The following is a 23,585-nucleotide window of genomic DNA, read 5'->3' as shown; positions in this document are numbered from 1 at the left end:
GTGGGCAGAGGAGCTGACGGGAGGGATGCGGGGACATCTGTGTGCGGTGGGGTTGCCCTGGGCGCCTATGTGGCGTCAGCACCACTGCTGGCACTGCGCCGCCCCTGCTTGGGGGCGGGCCTCTTGGGCCCCCGGCAGGGAGAGGCCCGGAGTCCTTCCTCCTGGTGGCAGTGTGCAGGGAGCCTGCTGTTGAGATTGTGATGTGGTGTCCCTGCTCTGTAGCTGTTCCTTCTGCTCTTGGCTGGCCATCCTGGGAATTGGCTCCTCTCCTGCAGTCTCAGGCTGGTCCTGGTTACCCCACCTCACATCTCAGGCAGAGCCAGCGGGAGGTCCGAGCTGGGGGGATGGGGAGGGTGGGCCCAGAGGGTCACGGGGGCATCCAGGGCCCCGAGGCGCGAGGAGGACGGGATGAGACTGGGGAACGGTGCGGGCAGGAAGGGCTGCGGGGAGCCCTCTCAACCAACTCATTTCTGGATCTGGAGATTCTCCATGTTGCCTTGGTCTGTGATGAGAACAGACCCAGGGTCTGCGAGGCTCTGCTCGCTGAGCCGGGTGCTCAAGTCTTTGGGTCTCACCTGATGTGGTGATGCTCACTGAACACTTCCTGTCCAGCTGAGGCCCGCTGCTGCTGCTGTTGATGTCACCACCCTGTACGCCTCATCCAGATGGGTCATGATGCAGCGTGGTTGTCGCCGTCCCCCTGGATTCCTCAGGTCCCTGTCCCAGCCAAGCATGGGCCCGTGTCACTCCGCAGCTGCCTGTGTGGGCTTCTCCAAAGACGATGATGTTCTAGGTGGCACCAAAGCTCCCTGTGAGCAGCAGCCCCCACCCCCAGGATGTCATGGAGTGGGGTTTGCACGGGTCCTCCTGCTTTGTTTCATGGCTTTGTACCAGCGACTGGACATGCAGGTGCAGGCGTCTCAGGACATGCTGAGGCCTCGGTCTGCGATGCCCAAGGGTCACTGTGGACCTGTGGGTGCTGTGCCCATCCCCCCAGGTGGTTCGTGTTGTTGGCAGCCCCTCCCCAGGGACACTGAGCTCCTCGCTAGTTTCCACCAGCAGCATAGCGCCTGCACTAGGGGTGAGTGCTTCTCCTTGGAACCAGCTGCCAAAAGCCCCCTTTCCCACTGGTGTCCACCCCAGTCCTGCGTCCCTCATCTAAAGAAACGTAAAGAAAAACGCACCCCACCACCCTGCTTCCGAGGCCACAGGCTGTCACTCCTTGTCCTCCAAGAGCCCAGAGCTTTCAAGAGTGGGCATTTCGCTTTGCATGGTTTTTTTTTTGGCGGTACGTGGGCCTCTCACTGTTGTGGTCTCTCCCGTTGCAGAGCACAGGCTCCAGACGCGCAGGCTCAGCGGCCATGGCTCACGGGCCCAGCCGCTCCGCAGCATGTGGGATCTTCCCGGACCGGGGCAAGAACCCGTGTCCCCTGCATCGGCAGGTGGACTCTCAACCACTGCGCCACCAGGGAAGCCCCGCTTTGCATGTTTTACCCTTGGTGATGACGCTGCTGCCGGGCAATGGGGCGAGTTCTCAGGGCTATGTCCGGTGCCCTGTGTCGTGTGTCTGCGACATGGGCTCTGAAGCGCTCTCATCCAGGCTCCGGCTGCTGCGCTGGGCAAGTGGGATTTCATTCTTGGAGAGCATCTCCCACTGTGCTTGCAGACGCCTGCTGCACCCACCGTCAGATACCTTTGTTTTCGCTCATCTGGGGGTGTGGATGGCACTTTGTGGAGGTTTCACGGGTGTTTACCTGGTTCGGGGGTAGGGGGGAGGTTGACTGCTTTCCACACGCTTATTGGCCACTTGGATTTCCTCACCTGGGGGCTGCCTCTTAAGGTTTCTTCCTGGGTTTTCTACCAGGTTTTTGTTTCTTACTGATCAGTTAGGAGTTCTTTGTTTCATGTTGCATATTTTATGATTTCTTTGGTTCTGTTTGCAGTTTCCTCCTAGTTTGTTGTGGCTTCACACTCTGGTGTCTTGTTGAAGAAATTCTTAACGTAGTCAAATGTATATTTTTTCCTTCATGATAAATGCTTTTGTGTCCTGTGTAATAACTCTTTCGCACCTCTGATGCCTTCCTATAATTTCATCCAGTAGTTTTTTGTTTTGCTTTTCACACTTAGGTTTGTGATTCTTGTGACCGAGCTGTTTATGCTGGTGTCTGGGAGACGGACACCTGATATCCCACCCCCTCTGCACTGTTAGCTCTGGTGAGCCAGCATCCAGGGGTCCAGACCTGTTTTGTGGCTCTCCATCCCACTGGTATGTCTGTCTGTCCTGACGCTGGCCCCACATTCCCTGTTACAACAGCTTTAGGACCTTCAATTCCAGGAATGCTGCCCAACCTCATCAGGAGAGTCTTGGCCCTTTGCTCTTATGTATAAAGATTAGGGTATTTATGTCTGGGATTTGGACTGGAATAATGTTGACTTGCTAGATTGGGAAGAAGTGACTTTTTTGTGACGTGGGGAGTTTCCAATTATGACACGCTGCTTATCCATCCATCCACTTGGGTCTCTGATGCTGTGTGTGCAGGGCAACTCTGCTCTCAACCACAGCATTAGCACAAGCACAGGGCAAGGGCACGGTCCCCCGTCAAGACCGCCCTCACCTCAGACTCCAGCCAGAAGCTTGGGGGTCCCCGGCCACCTGCACTTCTAACCAGCTGGCTACAAGTTCAGAGGTTCTCATGACCTCTCAGATTCAGTAACTCACTAGGTTGATTCAGAATTCAGGGAAGCTCAACACTTACGATTTTACAGGTTTTTTTTTTTTTTTTCCTTGCAGTACGCGGGCCTCTCACTGTTGTGGCCTCTCCTGTTGCGGAGCACACTGTTGCAGAGCACAGGCTCCGGACGCGCAGGCTCAGCGGCCATGGCTCACGGGCCCAGCTGCTCCGCGGCATGTGGGACCTTCCCAGACCGGGGCACGAACCCGTGTCACTTGCATTGGCAGGCGGACTCTCAACCACTGCGCCACCAGGGAAGCCCGATTTTACAGTTTTATTATAAAGGATACAAACTGGGACCAGCCAAGTGAAGAGACCCACAAGGCGAGGTGGGGAGGGTCTGGGTGGCCAAGCCATGCCCTCACTGCATGGAATGCAGGCTCCCACCGTGCTGGCACTTCAGGAAGCTCACTGAGCCTCAGTATTCCAGTTGGGTGGGGGTGTCACTGTGTCATCCACAGTGTGAACTCCAGCGCCCCCCAGCCGTTCCACCCTCTGATCACAGGTGGGGCTCCCTGGTGACAGCTCTGAGTCACTACATTAGCATAAACTCAGGTGCTCACTATACTGTAAATGACAAAGTCCCCACCCCTCAGGACACTCCCAGGAGTTAGAGTCTCCCTCCCCAAACCAGGGACAAGACCAGACAAACTTTTCCATCAGGGTTTATAACTTCCTCCCTAGAGGCTGGTTCTGTGGGGACTCTGGCCCCTCAGTAGTATGTCTTTTGATGCTGTTATAAATGGTGTTTTGTTTTAAATCACTCCAGGGGTCAGGAGTGTATAGGAGTGCAGTCAGCCTTGTTCCTGGGGACCCTGCTATGCTTGCCCAGCCTGATGGTAACTGTTTCTTTTGTGGGCCTTTGTGGTACCATCAACAGGGCTTTTGTTTTTCATGTCTCCCACAGGCAAGCAGGCCTTTATTCCTGACTTCATTGATTGGTTTAACAAATACCTGAATGCTGACGATGTGGCAGGTACTGAGATGCTCTGGGGATTCAGAGTGAACAGACAGAAATTCCTGCCCTTGTGGAGCTTCTGTCCTGGTAGAGGAGACAAGATGAGTGGAATACCAAGCAGGTCACACAGAAGTACTGTGGAGAAAATAAGGCAGAAAAAGGTACAGAGGGAGCCGAGGATGTCAGCCTTCTTAAGTAGAGTGGCTGGGGCCTTGCTAAGGTGACATGTGAGTGACAATGAGAGGATGGAGAGAGTGAGACACGCAGATATCTGGGTGAGAAAAGCAAGTACACAGGCCCTGGAGCAGGTCTGCAGAAGAGCAAGAGGCCGGCATAGCTGAGCCAGGCGAGGGTCAATGTACAGGACGTGCAAGGACCTCGGCATCCACTCTGAGCTGTGCAGAGGCGGCGTCAGAGCTGAGCTTTACCAGGACTTCTCAGTGTGTCGTGGCAAGGCCCCTGGAGACAAGTCTGGGGCAGCAGCCCAGAGAGGGCCGGTGGAGGAGGGAGTGGTGGCAGGGTTCCCAGTGGGAGCTGAGGTGGAGGCAGCAGTATTTGGTCCCAGCTTGGATCTGAGCTGTGAGTGATGAGTTAGGGAGACTCCACATCCATTTCCCAGGAGGGGGAGACTGTGAGGGGCTCACAGGCTTGAGCGGTTGGCTTTGGGCAGGTCAAGTTTAAAATGTCTCCAGCATGTGGGTGAGTCCAAAGCCAGGAGATGGCACCATCACATGAGAGTGAGATGGAGATGTCAGGGGTAGGGGGAGAGCTAGAGGGGGTGTATTGCCAGGAGGAAGCACCCTAGTCCCTGGAAGGCTGGCAGGCGGGCTGAGTAGCTGTTGTCAAGCTGAGCAAGTCTTCCTAGCTTGCTGGTTATCCGAGTGGGAGCTGGGTCTTACCACATACTCTCCTTTGGTCGGCTGAATTATCCCAACAGTTTTCAGTGCCTAGTCATTTTATTCTTGGGCGAGATCCCATTTCATCGGGACTTCTGCAGCTGGCTTGCTCTCCTTGTACAGTTCCTGTCTGGTTTTGGAAATAAGGTGACATGGAACGTTTGCTCACTTCTTGGGGAGTTTGTAGAAGGTAATGCTAGTCTGAGCCTTGTGCTTTCTTTTGCGGGTATTTTAAAAACTAGTGATCCTGTTTTTTAATGGTTATAAGGGCTGTTACTTCTATCCTTCTTCAGCTGCTTTTGGTAAGTTGTTTTCTTTCCTACATTTTCAAATCTGGTCTGTAATGTCCTCTTGTCTCTGACGTGGGCATTTGTCTTCCCTCCCCATTCCTATCTGAGCCCTTTGCTGTCTGTCCTATGGCTTTGGGGTCCTGCTTTCTTAGCTCCTCAGGGATCTCTCATCATTTTTCTTGAGAATGTAAAGGTAAAAACTCCCCCAGAGCGTCTGCTGTGAAGCCCTACAATCTGGCCATGTAAACTGCCACAACTCTTCAGTTTCTTCCCGGGCACTAGTATAAACAGAGCCCAAGCATTTTCTTCACTAGTTCCTGATCCCTGACCCAGTGCCTGCCCGCTTCCCTCTGAGGATTTTTAAGTATTTCCTGACTGCTCAGTTACCTGTCTGGGTGGAGGCTCCGTCTCTCACCAAGCTACACCTCTGTGCATTTAGCCTGACTCTCTGGGAGGTGCCCCCAGGTGGTGGTCTTACTTCCCACAGCCAGCACACTAGGTCCTTGCTGCTTTTCTGACAGCCACCCACCTGACCTGTGTGTCATGTGCTATCCCAATGTGATATATTTCTCTCCAGCTCTAACACTGCTTAGATTTTAGGAGTGACTGTATTTTACTAAATAGAACTTTTAAAACTTATTTAAATTGAGGTGAGATTCACACAACATACAATGAAGTTTATAATTCAGTGGATTTTTATTTTTTTTACTTTCTTGGCTGCACTGCACAACATACAGGATCTTAGTTCCCTGACCAGGGATCAAACCCGTGCCCCCTGCGTTGGAAGCACAGAGTCTTAACCACTGGACCACCACGGACAACAATTCAGTGGCATTTAGTACATTCACAATGTTGTGCATCCCCCACCTCTCTCTAATAATCTGAAACTTTTAACTATTAGTCTGTCAGTAAAACCGTAAAAGGAGAGGCTTTTCCTGGACCATCCACTTCTATGGACACTGGTTCTGAGTTGGGGCAGCAGAGAGGCCTGGAGAAGAATTGGATCTCAGTGGATCTGGGAGAGAGCCTGGCCCAGGTGCTGTGGATCCAGAGAGGAAGGCTGGTCCTGCAGCCATGTATGTCCCCAGGGTACACACACCTGTTCCACCGTGTCCCAGTCAGTCCTCAGCAAAGGTCAGGGTCACCTCTGCTCTGGGGCCCTCAGGCCCATCTGGGATTCCACTGAGGTGGCAGAACATCAGGTTCCTTCTCTTCCTTTCTTCTCCAGCCTTTCTCCTGCTCCGTAGCTCAAAGAAAGAGTTTTCTTATTCTTTGTCAGAATATTTTCTTAGGCCAGAATCTTGACTTTTTAAGGTTCCAATAATCTCTTTTCTTTCCTCCGATTTCTGTTCTAACAACCCTCTTTTGAAGGAATGAATACCTCATGTCTAGTCTGAATGGTCAGGGACCAAAGAATTTTAGAAATTCAAAGATAAAATAAGTAATTCAACAATAATGGAGGGATTCCCTGGTGGCACAGTGGTTAAGAATCTGCCTGCCAATGAAGGGGACGTGGGTTCGAACCCTGTTCTGGGAAGATCCCACATGCTGGGGAGCAACTAAGCCCATGCACCACAACTACTGAACCTGCACTCTACAGCCCATGAGCCACAACTACTGAGCCCACGTGCCACAACTACTGAAGCCCATGTGCCTAGAGCCTATGCTGTACAACAAGAGAAGCTACTGCGATGAGAAGCCTGTGCACTGCAACGAAGAGTAGCCCCCACTCTCTGCAACTAGAGAAAGCCTGTGCGCAGCAACGAAGACACAGTGCAGCCAAAAATAAATAATTTAAAAAAAACTCTTAAAATAGATTCTTTAATAGTCTAGTTGATAACAGGACACTGTCACGCAACTGAACCTATTTATAGAACATTCCACCAGCATTTTCAGGTGCTCATGGAACATTCTCCAGGATAGACAATATCTTAGACTACAAATCACAATGAATTTTAAAAGACAGAGTATACTTTGCAATTTCAAACTCCAGTGGAATTAGATATCTACAACAAAATGAAGCCTGGAAAACCCCCAAATGTTTGGAAGTTAACACATCTAAATAGTGTGTGGGTCAAAAAGAGGGGAAATCAAAACACAAAATTTGTGGGATGCAGCTAAAGCAGTGCTAGAGGGAAATGTATATAGCTTTTAAACACCTGTATGAGAAAAGAAGAAAGGCCTCACAAAACCTAGGCTTCTACCTTAAAACACTAAAGAAGAGCAAACAAAACCCAAAGGAAGCAGAAGAAAAGAAATAGTAATGATTAGCAAGGAGATCAATGAAACAGAAAACAAAAACCACTGACCAACAAAATAACACACAAATTACCAAAATCATGAATGAAAAAGGGTACATCACTACCAATCCTACAGAAATGAACAGGACTTACAAGGGAATACTAGGGAAACTATACCAACAAATTAGATTTTAGATGAAATGGACAAATTCCTTAAATTGATTTAACAAAAGTCTGAAGTCTTCATGCAAAGGAAAGCTCAGGTCCACATGGCTTCACTTGTGCATTCTACCAGTAACACTAATCACTCACAAACTCTTCCAGAAAATACAAGGAGGGGACACTTCCCAACTCATTCTATGAGGCTAATGTTATCCTAATACCAAACAAAACGAGAGATCAATGTCCCTCATGAATACAGATGTAAAATCTTTAAAACGTTAGCAACCCAAATACAGCCACATTATACACAACCAGGTGGGATTTATCACAGGAATGCAAGGTTGGTTAAACATCTAAAGATCAATTAACATAAACCACAGTCAAAGAATAAAGGACAAAATCCACAAGATCATCTCAGTGTATGAAGGAAAACATTTGACAAAATCCCACACCTGTTCCTGATAAAAAGTCAACAAACTAGGAATAGAAGGGAGCCTCTTTGACCTGTTTAAAGGACATCTGTAATTTCCAAATGCTGCTGTATCAAATCATTACAAACTTAGTTGTTTAAAACAACATAAATGGGGACTTCCCTGGTTGCGCAGTGGTTAAGAATCCGCCTGCCAATGCAGGGGGACACAGGTTCGAGGCCTGGTCTGGGAGGATTCCACATGCCGTGGAGCAACTGAGCCCATGCGCCACAACTACTGAGCCTGCGCTCTGGAGCCCGCCAGCCACAGCTACTGAGCCCGCGTGCCACAACAACTGAAGCCTGTGCACCCAGAGCCTGTGCTCCACAATGGGAGAAGCCACCACGATGAGAAGCCCATGCACTGCAATGAAGAGTAGCCCCCGCTCGCCGCAACTAGAGAAAGACTGCACACAGCAATGAAGACCCGACGCAGCTAATCAATCGATAAATAAATAAAAGAAATAAACCACACAAATGTATCATCTAACAGTTCTGGAGGTCAGAAGTCTGACATGAGTCTCACTGGACTAAAAGTGTCCACAGAGCTGGTTCCTTCTTCAGGCTCTAAGGGAGAATCTGTTTCCTTGCCCTTTCCTGCTGCTAGAGGCGCCTGCATTCTTGGCTCCTGACCTCCTTCCTCCATCTTCAAAGGTCAGCAGCTGTGGGTTGAGTCCTTCTCTCATTGCCTCACACCGACCTCTTCTGACGCCCTCTGCCACTTTAGAGGACACTTGTAATTACAATGGGGCCACCTGGAAAATCCACATTAATCTCACTATCTTAAGGTCAGCTGATTAGCAACCTCAATTCCCCTTTGCCATGTAACCTGACACATTCATGATTCCAGGGATAAGACACGGACATCTTTGGTTTGGGAGCATTATTCTGCCTGTGACAGCATCAATGAAAAACATAAGCCAGCATCATAATTCACAGTGGATGACTGAATGCTTCCCACTAAAATCAGGAATAAGGCAAGGATATCTGCTCTTGCCACTTCTCAACATTGTACTGATGTGCAATAAGGCATACACACACACACACACACACGGCAGTATACATATTGGAAAGGAGTAAAAATAAGTAAAAATGTCCTTATTCACAGATGGTGTGATCCTATATGTGGCTTATCCTAAGGAATCCAGATACACACACATACCTGGAACTAGTAAGTTCAGTAAGGTCTTGGACACAAGATTAACAAGAGAAATCTGTTGTATTTGCACATACTAATGACAGTCTGAAAATGAAATTAAAACAATTCCATAATAGCATCAAAACTAACAAAATACTTAGAAATGATCAAAATTAGTGCAAGATTTATACACTGCAAACTAAGAGAAAGAAGATGTAAGTAAATGGAAAGATCCTATAATCCTTGATTAGAAGATCTTTGTGATCTTGGGTTAGGCAAAGAGTTCTTAGACACCACACCAAAATCATGAGCCATGAGAGAAAAAAACTGATACATTTTGGACTTCATTAAAATAAACTTTTGTACTTCAAAAGACAACATGAAAAAAAGGCGACAAACCACAAACAGAAAAATATCTGCAAATGTTATCCTTGATAACCCATAATATATAAAGTCTCATATCCATAATATATAGTGTTGCAACTCAGTAAGGAGTCAACTCAGTTAAAAAATGAACGAAAGTCTTGAACAGACACTTCACCAAAGAAGATATAAGAATGCCAACAAACACATGAATAGGTGCCCAATATCAACTGTCAGAGAAACAGAAGAGCTAAAAAACAAAACAAAACTGACCATACCAAATAGTAGTGAGGATGTGGAATTGGACTTCTCGTACTTTGTAAAATGATACAATCATTTTGGAAAACAGTTTTTTAAAAACTAGACATAAATACTATGTGAACCAGTAATTCCACTCCTAAGAATCTACCCAAGAGGAGTGAAAGCTACGTCCACACAAGAACTCATACACAAATATTCATGGCAACATTATTCATAATAACCCTAAAATAGGAACAAACCAGATGCCTACCATCTGATGAATGAATAAACAAATGTCGCAAATCCATAAAACAGAATATTGTCCAGCCATAACAAGGAATGAAGTACTGATATACACTATGTAGATGAACCCTGAGAACATGCTCAGTGCAAAAGGTGAGATACAGAAGGCCACCAATTGTATGGGGATGTTCTAAAGCTGGACTGTGCGTGTGGCTGCACAGCTGTACACATTTACTAAGAATCACTGAATTTTATATCGACAGTGGGTGAACTTTATGGTGTGAGAATTGTACATCAATCAAGCTGTTTTAGAAACAATCGTTGGGTAAAGGCACCACAATTAATACTTTATTACATTATCCCAACATACTTCTAGAAAAATATTTCAGCTTAGACGAAATGAAAGAGGAAAAACGGTAACACTTACAATAGTATCAAAAGTAACAACCGGGCTTCCCTGGTGGCGCCGTGGTTGAGAGTCCGCCTGCCGATGCAGGGGACACGAGTTCGTGCCCCGGTCCGGGAAGATCCCACATGCCGCGGAGCTGCTGGGCCTAGGAGCCATGGCCGCTGAGCCTGTGTGTCCGGAGCCTGTTCTGTGGCCCGCACACCGCGATGAAGAGTGGCCCCCGCTTGCCACAACTAGAGAAAGCCCTCACACAGAAACGAAGACCCAACACAGCAAAAATAAATTAATAAACTCCTACCCCCAACATCTTCTTTAAAAATAAAGAAAAGTAACAACCATCTACATGAAAAAAAAAATCTAAAAAATATATGCAAGATCGTAACATGGAAATCTACAAAAACACCACTGAAAGAAACTGAAGACGACCTAATTATGCCATGTCCACGGATTGGAAGACTCAAACTGCAACACAAGTCAATCCTGGACAGGCTGCTCCCACCGTAGACAAGGAAACACATGGACCACGAAGAGCCTGGAAGCTCTTGCAGACAGAGGAGGATCTGCTCTGCCTCCATGGTCCAGGGGGAGCCCAGAAAGGGCCAGGCTATGCAGCCCCTGACCACGTCAAGGGTGGCGTCCAGGAGTGAGGAGGGAAGGAAAGCCACTGCACTAAATGTGGGGAGGCGATCATAACCCACCAAAAAGAATGAAACTTGAGCATCACCTGACTCTTAGGAAGTGAAAGGGTGGCCCAAAAACGTCACAGAGAAAGGTAGGGCAGTGACGCGTTCACACAGTATTTTAAGAGAATACACTCAAGTCCATGTGCTGAACGGGACCTGAAATCATGATACATACATCAGCCTAGATAAAAAAACTTTTTTTGCAGTTTTTCCATTTAAGGAACACCTTATGAGACCACGTTAAAATTAAGAACTCTCACCAGAATCACAATGAAGAGAATGGAGGCAAACCACAGTGCAGAAGACAACACTGGCCACACATACCTAACAAGGGGCTTGCATCCAGCATACAGTTTTAAAAAAAACATAAGTCACACTGACAGCAAGACTTAAACATGTACTTTACAGAAAAGGACAATCCACTGGCCAATGAACCTCCCTATGAACAGCTGCCATCATTAGTGATTGAAGAAACACAGGACAATGAAAGCCACTGTCCCCCCACCTTCAGGGCTGAGAAGACAGGGTGGGGCTGGTATTGAGGGCACCCCTATTGGCTCCAGGAAGGTGTGACCCCTAACTACCCAGGAAGGGGTTGGCCTTACCTGCAAGGATGACACAGGCTGGTCCCAGTGGGTCCCCTCAGGACCACAGGAACGCACAAGGGCCCCACAGCGTCGCAGCACCACGACAGGAAGGAGGGAAGGGATGCTATGACTTGGCACACGAGTGGCCGGGCCTGGGGCTTCTGTACAACACCATTTCCACGAAGATCAGAAACCAGACTCCTCGGGGGGACCCTCAGGGGGTGAACTGTAAAGAGAGGCCAGGGCAGTAGTCAGCCTGCATCAGGACTGGCCGCTTTGGGGGAGCAGGGACAGAGCTGGCCCCGGGCGGCCAGAATAGAGGTCTTTTCTGAACTCAGCAGGCTGAACACCAGTGTTACCGCAGGACTCGAGAAAGGTTTACAAATATCTAACCTGCCTGCCACAGTCCCGATAAGGGTTCTCTGCCACACAAGCTCGACTGGGGATTTACAGGAAGTTTCCAGCCCCAACCCTCCAAGTGTGAGGAGACAGGAATGCTAACCCTCCTTCCAGTCCACGTGCGTCTGGCCCGCATGCTGGGAGCTTCCCAGTGAAGAGGCCCCATGGCCCCGGACTCCTGCTGAGTCCGCACTTTCTACTGTGTAAATGTATGTTTACCGTGTAAATTTCTGGGTGTGGACTTTCTCCCTGCAGATCTATAATTTCTCAGAAGAGAAGCTGAGAAACGACCTGGAAAAAAATCAAAGCTCAATAAAGGGAGGAAGACAAAGCTGCCCCTCAGCACTGCTGCAGGATGAGCTGGGGAGGGGGTGCCACGAGGCTGGGGGCGGGCCTGGCCTCCAGCCTCTCCTGGGCCTGGACAGCTCCTGCCTACCTCACTTCTTCTCTCCTCACCCATGCACCTTTCAGGAGGCAGACGTGACTTCCTCCTCTGCCTCACCAAGAGGTTCAAGAGTCTCCTAAAGCTTGACAAGCCTTGCCCTCCCCAGACTCAGTTTTGCCTTTTTCAGTGCCTTCTGGCCCCTTCCGAGCACAGGCCCCCCGCCCCAGGCAGAGCAGAGGGACTGGTGGGCAGGCACGGCTGGCAGCCAGAGGAAGGGTCCTCAGTAAAGGAGGGAGGGGTGGCTGGAGGGCAGCATGGTACCTGGCAGCCTGGGGTAGATGTGGTCAGATCTGGAAGAGCAGAGCCCAGGGCTCCCCAGGTGGAGGGGAGGATGGTGCCCTGAATCAAGCAGCCACACCCCTTCTTACCATGTCTGACCTGTGGCTGACCTCAGGCCGGGCACTGGGTACCTGTCCCAGGGCCTGTGCAGTGCAGGGTGGCCATGGCCCCAAAGGAGCCCTGAAGGGCAGGATGGGGCCCACTGCTGGTGGGGGCTGGTCTCACAGCCACAAGACCTCACCCCCGAGGCCAGCCATCCCCCACTCTCTTCCTGGGAGGACATTGTTGGGGAAAACAAACACAAAGTGGCCAGGGCCCTGCCAAGCATTCCTAGAAGAGGCTAGGGGGAGGGGCAGTGGCCAGACAGCAGCTGACCCTGAGGTCACGGGAGAAGCCAAGGCTGGGCCAGGCCCCTGAGAGCTTGAACAAGGACCCCACCCAGGCAGTTAGGAAATGGGGAGGAGGGGGGAGTGGTCAGCATGCCGGGGGTAGATGGGCAGGCCCATTTGGAGACGTGTGGTTCCTGCTTAACTCCCACATGGCCATCTGCTGGGAGGGAAGACCCTAGGAGCCCCCTGAGGGGCCCCTACCCACAGGCAGGGCAGCCGGCTGAGCACCAGCTCCTCACAGGCTGCTCCAAGGGAGACCCCCGCCCAGCATTGCCTGCAGCCCCAGCTCTGCCCCACCCAGCCCTGCAGGGGGATGGGAAGATGGGGGGGTTGGGAAGATGGGGGTATGGGCCCCTGTTGTCCCTTAGAGCTGCACCCCGGGCCACCTTGCACCCTGAAGATGCATCAGGGCAGATGCAGCCCCCAGCCTGTCCCCTGTGCCATCCGCACCCTGGGCCCCAGTGCTGATGCTGGCAGCCCGGCAGGAGGGGGTTAATGGAGCTGGGGCCAGCAGGCTGGGCTGGCCAGTGACAAGGGTGCTGGCTGTCCCAGAGGCAGTGGGGAAATCCAGAGGGCAGGAGCAGCCGGCCCCAACAGACGCGCCCCGCTCCCTGCCCGCCTGCGGACTGCTCTGCACGAGGGATGGCCCTGAGGAGAGGTGAGGCCCCCACGTGCCCCAGCCACTCACTTCTGGGGGGGGGGGCGCGACCGTGTGCCCCCAAGCTCACTGGGGTAGGGGCTGCCCCCAGGGAGGGCTCAGCTCGGGCTCAGCTCTAGGTGGGCTGGGGCTCTGGGAGCCCATGGGGGAAATGTGGCCACTCACAGTGGTGGGGTGTCTGGCCCTGGAGAATCGCTGTTGCCTCCTGCCCCCTCCTCTCCTACCCGAGGGCCCAGGCTGGCAGCGCAGGGGAGGAAGCGCACCCACATTGCTACCCCAGGGGCCCTGCCTTAAACCCTCCACTAGGCCAGGGCATGCTGCCTTCCCAGCTGTGCGGAGGCCAGTCCATTGCCACCCTGTCCCCTCTCGGAGCCTAGCCCAATCCAGCTGGCGTGTCCACCCTGGGACCTGGAACTCTCAGAGACCAGAGAGAGGCCTGATGTGGTGGGCAGCCCAGTGCCCAGTGGAACTTATGGGGATTGTTGCTGTGAAGCCTGGCATCCTTTGTCCTGTGCCACAACCCAACCTCCGGTGGGTCAGTGGCCTGGGGTCCCCATCTGCCCTTGAGGCCTGCACCCTCTTCCTCTCCCCACACCAGCACTGGGCCAAGTCCCTGGGTGCATGCTGGACACACTATGGAGGTGAGTATCCCCCAGTCAGGGGTCTAGCTGGGGCAGCAGGCATCCAGCTCACTGTCCAGACAATCGGGGCAGCAAGTGCATACCCACCCGAGCCTGCTCCAGAACGTTCTCTCACACTTTCCTCCAGGCCTGCCTGGCAGCCTAGCCTGGCTTGAGTGTCCACCTTGGGGACGCAGATGAACACACGGCCTAGTGGCCAGGTCCCCAGCCTTCAGTTTTCTCTGGAACAGGCATTGCCACCCCGTTGGTCCTGTGGGGTGGAAAGGGCAGTTGGTTTTGAACCAGAGAACATCCCAGTCGTCTTGCCTGGTCTCCGCTTCCCATTTAAGTGGGGGACCCAGATCTCAGCCCATACCTTCTCTGGTCCGGTCAGCAGTACCTTCTCTAAATAGTTGCGTGCTGTGGTCCAGGTGTGTGGCTGAGGCCTGGAAGGTTCCATGTCTTGCTTGCCCTGGGCTCACATCCTGGGCTGCCTCAGTGCTGCCTCCCCAAGCCCCTCTCCCCACAGGAGGCCCGGCCCTGGTGGTGCTGCTGGTCTCCTGGGCAGTGCTGGGCTCCCACAGCCTGGAGGAAGTGGAGTCCGTGGCACCAGCAGACCCTGAGGGCCCCCAGTGCCCAGCCGTCTGCTCCTGCGGCCACGACGACTACACAGATGAGCTCAGCGTCTTCTGCAGCTCTCGGAACCTCACGCGGCTGCCCAGCGGCATCCCGGACGGCACCAGGGCCCTGTGGCTGGATGGAAACAACTTCTCCTTCATTCCCGCGGCCACCTTCCGGAACCTCTCCAGCCTGGGCTTCCTCAACCTGCAGGGCAGCGGGCTGGCCAGCCTGGAGCCGCAGGCGCTGCTGGGCCTGCAGAACCTGTACCACCTGCACCTGGAGCGGAACCAGCTGCGCAGCCTGGCAGCCCGCACCTTCCTGCACACGCCAGGCCTGGCCTCGCTCGGCCTCAACAACAACCTGCTCAGCCGGGTAGACGAGGGCCTCTTCAGGGGCCTGGCCCACCTCTGGGACCTCAACCTGGGCTGGAACAGCCTGGCTGTGCTGCCCGACACTGCGTTCCAGGACCTGGCCAGCCTACGCGAGCTGGTGCTGGCGGGCAACAAGCTGGCCTACTTGCAGCCCGCACTCTTCTGCGGCCTCAGTGAGCTCCGCGAGCTGGACCTGAGCAGGAATGCCCTGCGGAGCGTCAAAGCCAATGTCTTCGTCAAGTTGCCCAAGCTCCAGAAGCTCTACCTGGACCACAACCTCATCACTGCTGTGGCCCCAGGTGCCTTCCTGGGCATGAAGGCGCTGCGCTGGCTGGACCTGTCACACAACCGCGTGGGTGGCCTCCTGGAGGACACTTTCCCGGGGCTGCTGGGCCTGCACGTTCTGCGCCTCTCACACAATGCCATCGCCGGCCTACGGCCCCGGACCTTCAAGGACCTTCACTTCCTGGAGGAGCTGCAGCTTGGCTACAACCGTATCCGGCAGCTGCCGGAAGAGGCCTTCGAGGGCCTGGACCAGCTGGAGGTGCTGGCGCTCAACAACAACCAGCTCCAGGAGCTCAAGGCAGGTGTCTTCCTGGGCCTCTACAACCTGGCCGTCATGAACCTCTCTGGCAACTGTCTGAGGAACCTTCCAGAGCAGGCGTTCCAGGGCCTGGGCAAGCTGCACAGCCTGCACCTGGAGGGCAGCTGCCTGGGCTGCCTCGGCCCACACACCTTCACCGGCCTCTCGGGGCTGCGCCGGCTCTTCCTCAAGGACAACGGCATTGTGGCCATCGATGAGCAGAGCCTGGGGGGGCTGGCCGAGCTGCTGGAGCTGGACCTCACCTCCAACCAGCTCACGCACCTGCCTGGCCAGCTCTTCCAGGGCCTCAGCCACCTGGAGTACCTCCTCCTCTCCCGCAACCGGCTGTCTGCACTATCGGTGGATGCCCTGGGGCCCCTGCAGCGCATCTTCTGGCTGGACGTGTCGCACAACCGCCTGGAGGCGCTGCCTGAGACTGTGCTCGCGCCACTGGGGCGGCTGCGCTACCTCAGCCTCCGGAACAACTCGCTGCGGACCTTCGTGCCGCAGCCCCCTGGCCTGGAGCGCCTGTGGCTCGAGGGCAATCCCTGGGACTGCAGCTGCCCCCTCAAGGCCCTGAGGGCCTTCACCCTGCAGCACCCGGGCGTCGTGCCCCGCTTCGTCCAGGCCATGGCAGAGGGAGATGACGACCACCAGCCGCCCGTATACGCCTACAACAACATCACCTGCGCCAGCCCCCCCAGCATCTCGGGCCTTGACCTGCGCGACGTTGGAGAGGCCCACTTTGCCCACTGCTGACCCGAGGCTGCCCTGCGGTCTGGACGGGCTCTCGCCACCCCAGGGGACATGGACCTGGGACCTGTGGGCCCTAGCCTGGTTCCTGAGGGCCTGACCGGGAGGGTCGGGGACACAGCCTCCCCAACTATCAATTAAAAGCAACCCAATAAATGTGGCCACGTATGAGGCTGTGCGGGGAGCTCAGGGAGGGAGGAGTGCTGGCTGGGCTGTGGGCCCCTCTACGCCACGCCTGCCCCACCTCTGGCTGCCTTGGTCCCACATGCCCGTCCACAACCCTTCCTGTCCTGTGCCCAGACAATTCTCGTCCACTAGTCCCCAGGCCCCATCCCCACCTGAGGAGCAGCGGGCACTTACTCAGGTCCTCCAGGAACCTCGGCATCAGCCCCCTCGCTGGGCAACGTCCTTGGAGGTGGCCTGGTCCTGGGAAGCTGGGGCCCAGCTGCTCCTGCTGAGGCCAGCCTGGGGCCAGAGGGGGTGCAGACCCTCACTCTCCAGGTCCCTGTGCTCCTGGCCAAACCCCTCAACAGTTCTGCCCCTGCTCCCCCCACCCCCACAAGAAACATCCATCCTTGGTACACTCCTCGCCTCCCCATCTGCCCCCAAGTGATATCTGAGGGCTGCTTCCCCAGGCCACCTGCCACCCGTGCCCCAGGGACTGTTCCACATTCTCTACTGAGCACCCCACCTCTCCCATTGGGAAGAACAGCACACCATGCCACCATCCTGCTTTCCAGAACCTCCCCCTCCTGGCCTTCCTTGAAGCTGTGCAGGGAAAACCCCTGGGACTCTGTTTCACACTCACCTTTCTGCTCTTCAGCTCAACCCTTCAGGCCCGCAGCACGGAGGGCGGGGTGGGCACTTAGCTCTCACTGGGCCAAGCATGGCCACTCACCCATCGCAAGTTACCTGACAAACTCTCCCCAAACGTATCTTCACCAGAGTCTCCAGGAGCCTGTCGATGACAGGGCTGTTGGCCCCGTTCCTGGGACTTAGGGAGTGGACACTGTCTGCCACAGGACATGGTGAGACTAAGCCAGAGAGGCGGGACCAGAGCAGAATGATCTAGAAAGGTCAGACCTGTAACCACAGCGGTGGGACGGGTTTATTTTGGGCTCCTCTGAATTACAAGTTTGACACCTTACTGGGTGCTGCTGCCTATTTCACCAGGATTATAGGCCCAGTGTGCTCCCAGACACACAAGCTTTGTGAACAACGTGGAGACTTGGCTGTCGGGAGCAGCCCGTCTATCTGGGGCATGTGAGTACTGAGCTGCACCACCAGGGAGGTCAGGCCACGGCATCGCGACCTGACGCTATCCCTGGGCCCTGCCACAGGCTGACCAGGCGGAACCACTGACTGTCAGTGGCTCTGATGCTGAGATGCTGCTGAAGCACCAGAAATGTCCAGGGCAGGCCCACGGGGAGAGGAGCACATGGTGACGGCAACCCAGGGCCACGGGTTTCAGGAACTGTGCCACCGCCTCTGTTCCGGGCTGTGAGCATGAGCCCCACAGCACACAGAGGAGACACTCAAACTGCCTTGGTCAGGAGAGTCCAACAGGCGCCTCATTCAGAATCTTCTGGGCTATGCAAGAGAGCGCGGGAAACGCAGGGCTCTCGGGGAACCCCCGGATGAAGTCTCGGCCCTCCTCCAGGCTCCGCGTGAGCTCGGGGTCCAGGGGCACAGAGCCTGGGAGAGAGAAAGGAAAGGGGCAGAGAAGGGGCCAGGTGGTGAGAGCAAAGCCCAGGGCCGGGAGGCCACGTCCACACTCCCCACGGCCCAGGAGCCCACTGGCAGTGCCGCTTTAGCCGAGAGCAGACACCTCTTGCTGAGGTGCCTGGCAGGAATGTACTCTTGGCCTCAGTCTCCACTGGAACGCCCAGCAACCCGCCCAGCAGGCCTGGCCCCACCACCTCTCAGGCTCCGGCCACTGTAAGAAAGCACAGGGTGAGTGCTGGGGACATGGTCCCGTGCCACTGGCGTCCCTGATACAGGCTCGCAGAGCCTCGGCCGCCCCTCTGCACCTCCGTGGTCTCAGCAGGTGTCTTAGCCGCAGACACCCGCTCAAAGCCTGGGGGGCTGCCTCTCTCCAGTTGGTAGGAACCAATTTGTTAGAGATGAGCTGACACTCACAGCTCAGGGAGGACAGGACTTTCCACCCTCCTCTCCTCTTCCCTGGGTGCAGGAGGCGTAGGGAGTTAAGGCCTCCTAGAGCAGGGGCCCCGGGGCAGCCCTGGCTCGCTTACCCAGGAAGGGGACTCCAGCGTGTCTGGCCAGCTCTTCGCCGCCTCCCCTGGAGAAGACGTTGGTGCACTCCTAGAACACAGAGGTGCGGGGTCCACCTCCAGGCCTCTCACCACCCTCAAAGGGGATAGGCCGACCACCCACACCCCCGACTTCCTGCGACTTCCTACAACTCACCGCGCAGTGTGGGCAGACGAAGCCGCTCATGTTCTCCACGACCCCGATCACCCGCAACCCCACCTTCTTACAGAAGGTCAGCTCCCGCCTCACATCCCCCACGGACACTGCCTGGAGACCAGGAAAGAGACGGGACCAGCTGATGGGCATCCCGAAAACTCAGCCAAGATGAGTGGAAAGAGTAGGGCAAAGCGCCTGTCCCAGGGTGAGGGTGCTCCCGTAGTACCTGGGGCGTGGTGACCACGAGGGCCCCCAGGGGGCTGTAGGGGCGCAGGGTGTCCACCACGGCCATGTGCTCATCAGAGGTCCCTGGGGGCGTGTCCACAACCAGGTAGTCCAGCTGCCCCCAGGCCACATCGGACACAAACTGCTTTATCAGTGCTGTGGAGACCCAGGGTGGCCCGGGGTTGGGGAGAGAGCAGGCGAGGCAGGGTCTCACAAAGGGGTCACACGAAGCCCGCTGCCTCCTCCCAGCCCTGGGGCAGGGTGGTGTCTGTGGGTTCCGGTACAACCGGGCACCCCGAAAGCTGCGTGTGCCATTCCTCACCAGGGGCAGGATGAGTACAGCAAGGTGGGGAGACCCTTCCCCACCCCACCCCACCCCTAGGACTTCTGATCGGGCCTTAGCTGAGGATGGCTAGCACGGATCCTCCTGGGGTAGCTATCTGTGCCTGAGAGAGGTGGCCTGTGGTGGAATGCCACGCCGGCGTGTCCTGGAAGCAGCCCCCACCCTGAGCTTGCTCTCACACCCGGCAGCCTTGCTCTGCCCACCAGAGGGTAAACAGTTTAATGCCATCTGCTTGTTCAAAGGCACCAGAGTCCCACCAGGCACCCCACGCTGGGTGGTCTGAGCCCCAGGGGATGGATCAGGTGGCTGAAGGCTTCACAGCTGGGTCTCATGCTCTTGCCCCCCAGGCCCGCTGTCTGAATACTTGCGGGCTGACTGCTTAGGTGCACAGCGGGAGAGTCTTGGAAATGAAAAGGCCAGCACTAGAGTCTTTTGAACTTTACCCGAGGCTGGTGCTGTGGGGGGAGGGCTGTGTGGAGGAGAGCCAGCAGCCCTGGGGCTTCTGCACCAAGAGGGCAGCTGAGGAGGCCAGCAGGCTGACAGTGCTGTCTCCTGTCCGGTCATTACCGTTCTTCTTGGGGCCTCTCCACACCACTGCCTCATCCGGCTTCTCTAGCAGGAAGCCCACAGACATGAGGGAGATGCTCTGCTCCTGGTCCACGAAGACAGGCACCCAGCCACTGTCGCACTGATGCACAGCCTTGCCCTGCACCTGGAGCATGCGGGGGATGCTGGGGCCACACAGGTCCACGTCGAGGATACCCACCTGCAAGGAGGCGGGACGTCCACGCAGCATGCAGGGAACCGGCCAAGGCCCACAAGGGGCAGGGGTGGTGGCTCAGGAGATGGGAGGCACTCACCTTCTTGCCCGCATGGCGCAGGGCCAGGGCCAGCTCCGTGGAGATGGTGCTTTTCCCAACACCCCCCTTTCCCGAAAGAACGAGGATGATGTGCCGGACGCCGGCCAGGTTTCCAGGCTCTAGTCAGAAGGACAACAGGGGAGGAGGGCAGGGCTCTCCTTCATACCAGCCGCCCTCCATGTTCATTCACTGCGGGATCACCAGATATTCCTACATCCCAGATCCTGAGACCAGGGCAGTCCTGAGACCTGCTCCATCACCCCGACATGAGCAAACACGCCCCTGTGAAAGGGCTTCCAGCAGGCCCCAGACCCAACCTACCAGTTCCTCAAAAATGGCTGCTCCCACTCTGTCTGGAGTGGGGCTGGTGGGGCAGGAAATGCCTCAAACTGCTCCTCTTGCCAGCATGCACACCTGTGAGCTCATGTGCACCTGTGAGCTCATGCGCACAAGGCCAATTCAAGCCAAAGACTCCCAGCTGATTCCAAGGGAAATGGGCGGAGACTAACGTAAATAGGGTGCTCGTTACAGTCAGGAGGTACACCTGTGCCAGGGCAGCACTCACGGCTCTGAGGTCTGACAGTAGGTGCCCAACCCCCTCCCCTGGGGTCAGAAGAGGCACTCAAGGTAGCCTTGGCCTCCAGTTCTCAGGAGGGAGGCCACAGCTCTGGGGAAGCAACCACAATTGTGTGGGTGCGGATGTCAGGTCACCTGGATGGCTGAAGATCGTGCCTTCAGAAACCCTGGGTACACAAGGGTGGCCAAGGCATCAGTGCTATGCCCCAGGCAGGCCCGGGTCCAACCACTCTGGGAAGCCCTGTTGGTCGCTCTGCCCCGGCTGCTCTTCCTTTCAATGAGCCTGAAATGCCACCCTGTAAATACTCACCATTCCAATCCCTGCCTCCCCACAGCGGCTGCCATCTGCATACAAACAACCCTCAAACCCCCGGCAAAATGCCCACCTTCTTGCTCCAGCGCCCTTAGGACCTCACCATCGAGACTCCTGCCTGGCCTGCAGCAAGCTGCTCACTCACTCCACCACCCTCACTGCATACCCAGGTCCCCAGGAGGGGCTCAACGAAAGGTGAATAAACACTGACCCCCCTCCTGACCCATCTCTCATGGGTAGGTTCAAAGGCCCCCGCCACCAAAGCCTCCCTAGAAAGAACTCAGAGCGCTCCTGGCCTGGCTTTCCAACAGGTCCTTGTCACAAGCGCGTTCTAGCGCCTGTCCTGGGTCTCCGTCTGGTACTGGGGGCCGAGAGACCTCGTAAGGTGACAAGGAAAGGGCACCCCCCCCAACCACCCAGATCATTGCCTACAAATACCTTGGACACCATGCCTCAGGCCACCTCTGCATCAACTTAAAAGGCTATTACTTAAATTGCTTTAATATCAAAAACTACTTGGGAATCAATTTCACCTTTCTTTGGTGTGGGGAGGGGTGCTCTGGTAGAAACTAGGGAAAGAACAAGCCAGATGTGGGTCCTGATTCCTACTCGCCCTTTGTGCGGGTGCTGCACTGCCAGGCCCCTAATAGTGAAGACTTGCTCTCCTCACTGGTGGGACTGGGGAACTTTATCTGCTTGAGCATCACACAGGACACTGCTGCTCCCAAGTCACTGCTGCTCCCAAGTCACTTCTCACACAACAATCCTTAGGAGCCAACCAGAAGAAACTTCCACTTATACTGAAAAAGTTTATAAACAGATTATCAACGATAATCCGAGTGCCTATTAGATGTGAGAGGCTGCCCTGGAAGGGGCAAAGGAAAGCAGTATCTCCCCATGGAGGGAAGTAAAGGGCCCCCTGTATGGATAAAAAGCCCAGTCAAACCTTAAGTCCAACCAAACCATGACTATTTGATACGCTGGACAAATATGGAAGTTTTTATATGTAAAAAATCCTTCCAGAAAAATAAGGGTGACACCAGGAGTTGCCTCTGGGCACAGGGAGGTTTACTGCAAAGCCCGTTAGGCTTTTGTACTTTCCTACTTTCCATGTGCACTTCCTCCTTAGTTAAAAGAGAAACCTTCATCCATCAATCTAGAAGCTATTCCTCTCACCTTGTAGCAAGTCTGCCCTTATCGTAACAAACTTTTTCAGATTTTTCTCTCCAGTATTACGTTTATAATCCGATGGATGAATGCAGCGTTGTAAGAGCTTTGTGCTCATGGTACCAGACCTGAGGTCTTTTGTAAGATAACGTGGTTAAGCTGTGAGAATCCGATTGTGCCCAATGTACGTATTCCATCCCACGCAACTTCCCTTTAAGTTATATATATATATATATATATATATACACACACACATATACACACATATATATATATAAAAGCTTAAAAGGCAAAATAATACTTCTACAAACAACTGCGAGTATGTGACGTTCCGGTTTCTCCTTCTTAAGAGTTCCTTATTCAAACAAGACTTCTTTCTAAGCGCCGTAATGACGCACGCGAGCACCTCTGAGACCTTTACACTGTAAATACGACGGTGTGCTAAAACCCGGAGCCCTGACCAGCAGCTGCGGGCCGGCCCCTTCCCTCTTCCCTCGGTGCCCGCGGACCGAGAACGCCCCGCAGCCCAGCGCACTCACCTGCTGCCGCCTCCATCCCACCCTGGTGGCCGCACGGCTTCCAGCCACTTCCTCCTCGCACAGTCCGCCTCCCTGCCTGAGTGAAGTGCCTTCGGACCAATGGGCAGCGCGACCCCCCCACGACTCCTCTTGATAGGCCCATTCGCGCTATCCTCAGCCAATCAGATCGCACGAGGGGTTCACGAAAGTTCCGGCGCAGACGACGTACAGGACCTGGACCCACTTCCGTGTCAACGCCCCAGCGTGAGGCCTCTTCTTTTCCTCGCCCCGCGTCCAATGGGCGCGCGGGCCTTGTCTCCGACCGCTTGAGATGTGGCCAATGGGGACGTCGGGTCAGGATTGACAGCTCCAGCAGCCTCTCAGCAAGAGGCGTGTGCCACGAGGACCGCCCCTCCCCCGTAGCCCCGAGCCGCGCACGCTGCGGGGCCAATGCGGCGCAGGGGGCGGGCCGCGAGGGCGGGGATTGTTTACGTCTAGCTCCGGAGCGGAAAGTAGGGCACAGCAGGCCGGGTTCAGCGCAGCGGCGTAGAGCGGCTGCAGGTGAGCGGCAGGCCGCGTCCGTGCCTCCCTGGGTCTCCCAGGCCCGGCCGCCCCGCCCGGCTCGACC

At 54.8% G+C, this 23,585-nt stretch overlaps 3 protein-coding genes across 6 annotated transcripts in view; 2 read left to right on the top strand and 1 right to left on the bottom strand.

Annotated features, from left to right (window-relative positions):
- Window positions 1-14,404: 14,404 nt before the first annotated feature.
- On the top strand, window positions 14,405-17,477 carry IGFALS (insulin like growth factor binding protein acid labile subunit; the record flags this gene model as incomplete). The annotated part of the gene is made up of 1 exon (XM_024759603.1): window positions 14,405-17,477. A coding segment is annotated over one exon (2,130 nt), but the record flags the coding sequence as incomplete, so codon positions are not given.
- Window positions 17,478-17,612: 135 nt separating this feature from the next.
- Window positions 17,613-23,062, bottom strand: NUBP2 (NUBP iron-sulfur cluster assembly factor 2, cytosolic). 2 transcript variants are annotated; one of them, XM_024759445.1, is made up of 7 exons: window positions 22,979-23,062; window positions 20,384-20,502; window positions 20,091-20,289; window positions 19,182-19,336; window positions 18,956-19,066; window positions 18,781-18,850; window positions 17,613-18,223 (listed from the first exon to the last, which is right to left on the bottom strand). In XM_024759445.1, exons 1-7 carry the CDS (start codon window positions 22,992-22,994, stop codon window positions 18,078-18,080), a joined length of 816 nt encoding a protein of 271 aa, XP_024615213.1. In that variant the 5' UTR covers window positions 22,995-23,062; the 3' UTR covers window positions 17,613-18,077. The 2 variants fall into 2 exon arrangements, with proteins under 2 accessions (XP_024615213.1, XP_024615215.1); XM_024759447.1 differs by having other exon boundaries at window positions 20,091-20,235.
- Window positions 23,063-23,449: 387 nt separating this feature from the next.
- The window catches only part of SPSB3 (splA/ryanodine receptor domain and SOCS box containing 3), a 5,967-nt gene continuing 5,831 nt past the window's right edge, over window positions 23,450-23,585 (top strand). For all 3 annotated transcript variants that reach the window (XM_024759728.1, XM_024759729.1, XM_024759725.1), the window contains exon 1: window positions 23,450-23,518. The gene's annotated coding sequence lies outside the window, so the exon portion shown is untranslated. The remainder of the gene's footprint in view (window positions 23,519-23,585) is intronic.

This window comes from Neophocaena asiaeorientalis, unplaced genomic scaffold (genome assembly GCF_003031525.2).
Source record: "Neophocaena asiaeorientalis asiaeorientalis breed wild unplaced genomic scaffold, Neophocaena_asiaeorientalis_V1.1 scaffold254, whole genome shotgun sequence".
Taxonomy (NCBI): domain Eukaryota; kingdom Metazoa; phylum Chordata; class Mammalia; order Artiodactyla; family Phocoenidae; genus Neophocaena; species Neophocaena asiaeorientalis.
The sequence above is the reverse complement of the archived record's forward strand: the minus strand, read 5'-3'. Positions and strand labels throughout refer to the sequence as shown.

Excerpts from the sequence above, each read along its gene's own strand:
- NUBP2 (XM_024759445.1), bottom strand. Across the intron at positions 18,851-18,955 it reads TCGTCTGCCCACACTGCGCG|GAGTGCACCAACGTCTTCTC; the intron begins GTGAGTTGTAGG and ends TCTGTGTTCTAG. Across the intron at positions 18,224-18,780 it reads CGCTGGAGTCCCCTTCCTGG|GCTCTGTGCCCCTGGACCCC; the intron begins GTAAGCGAGCCA and ends TCTCTCTCCCAG.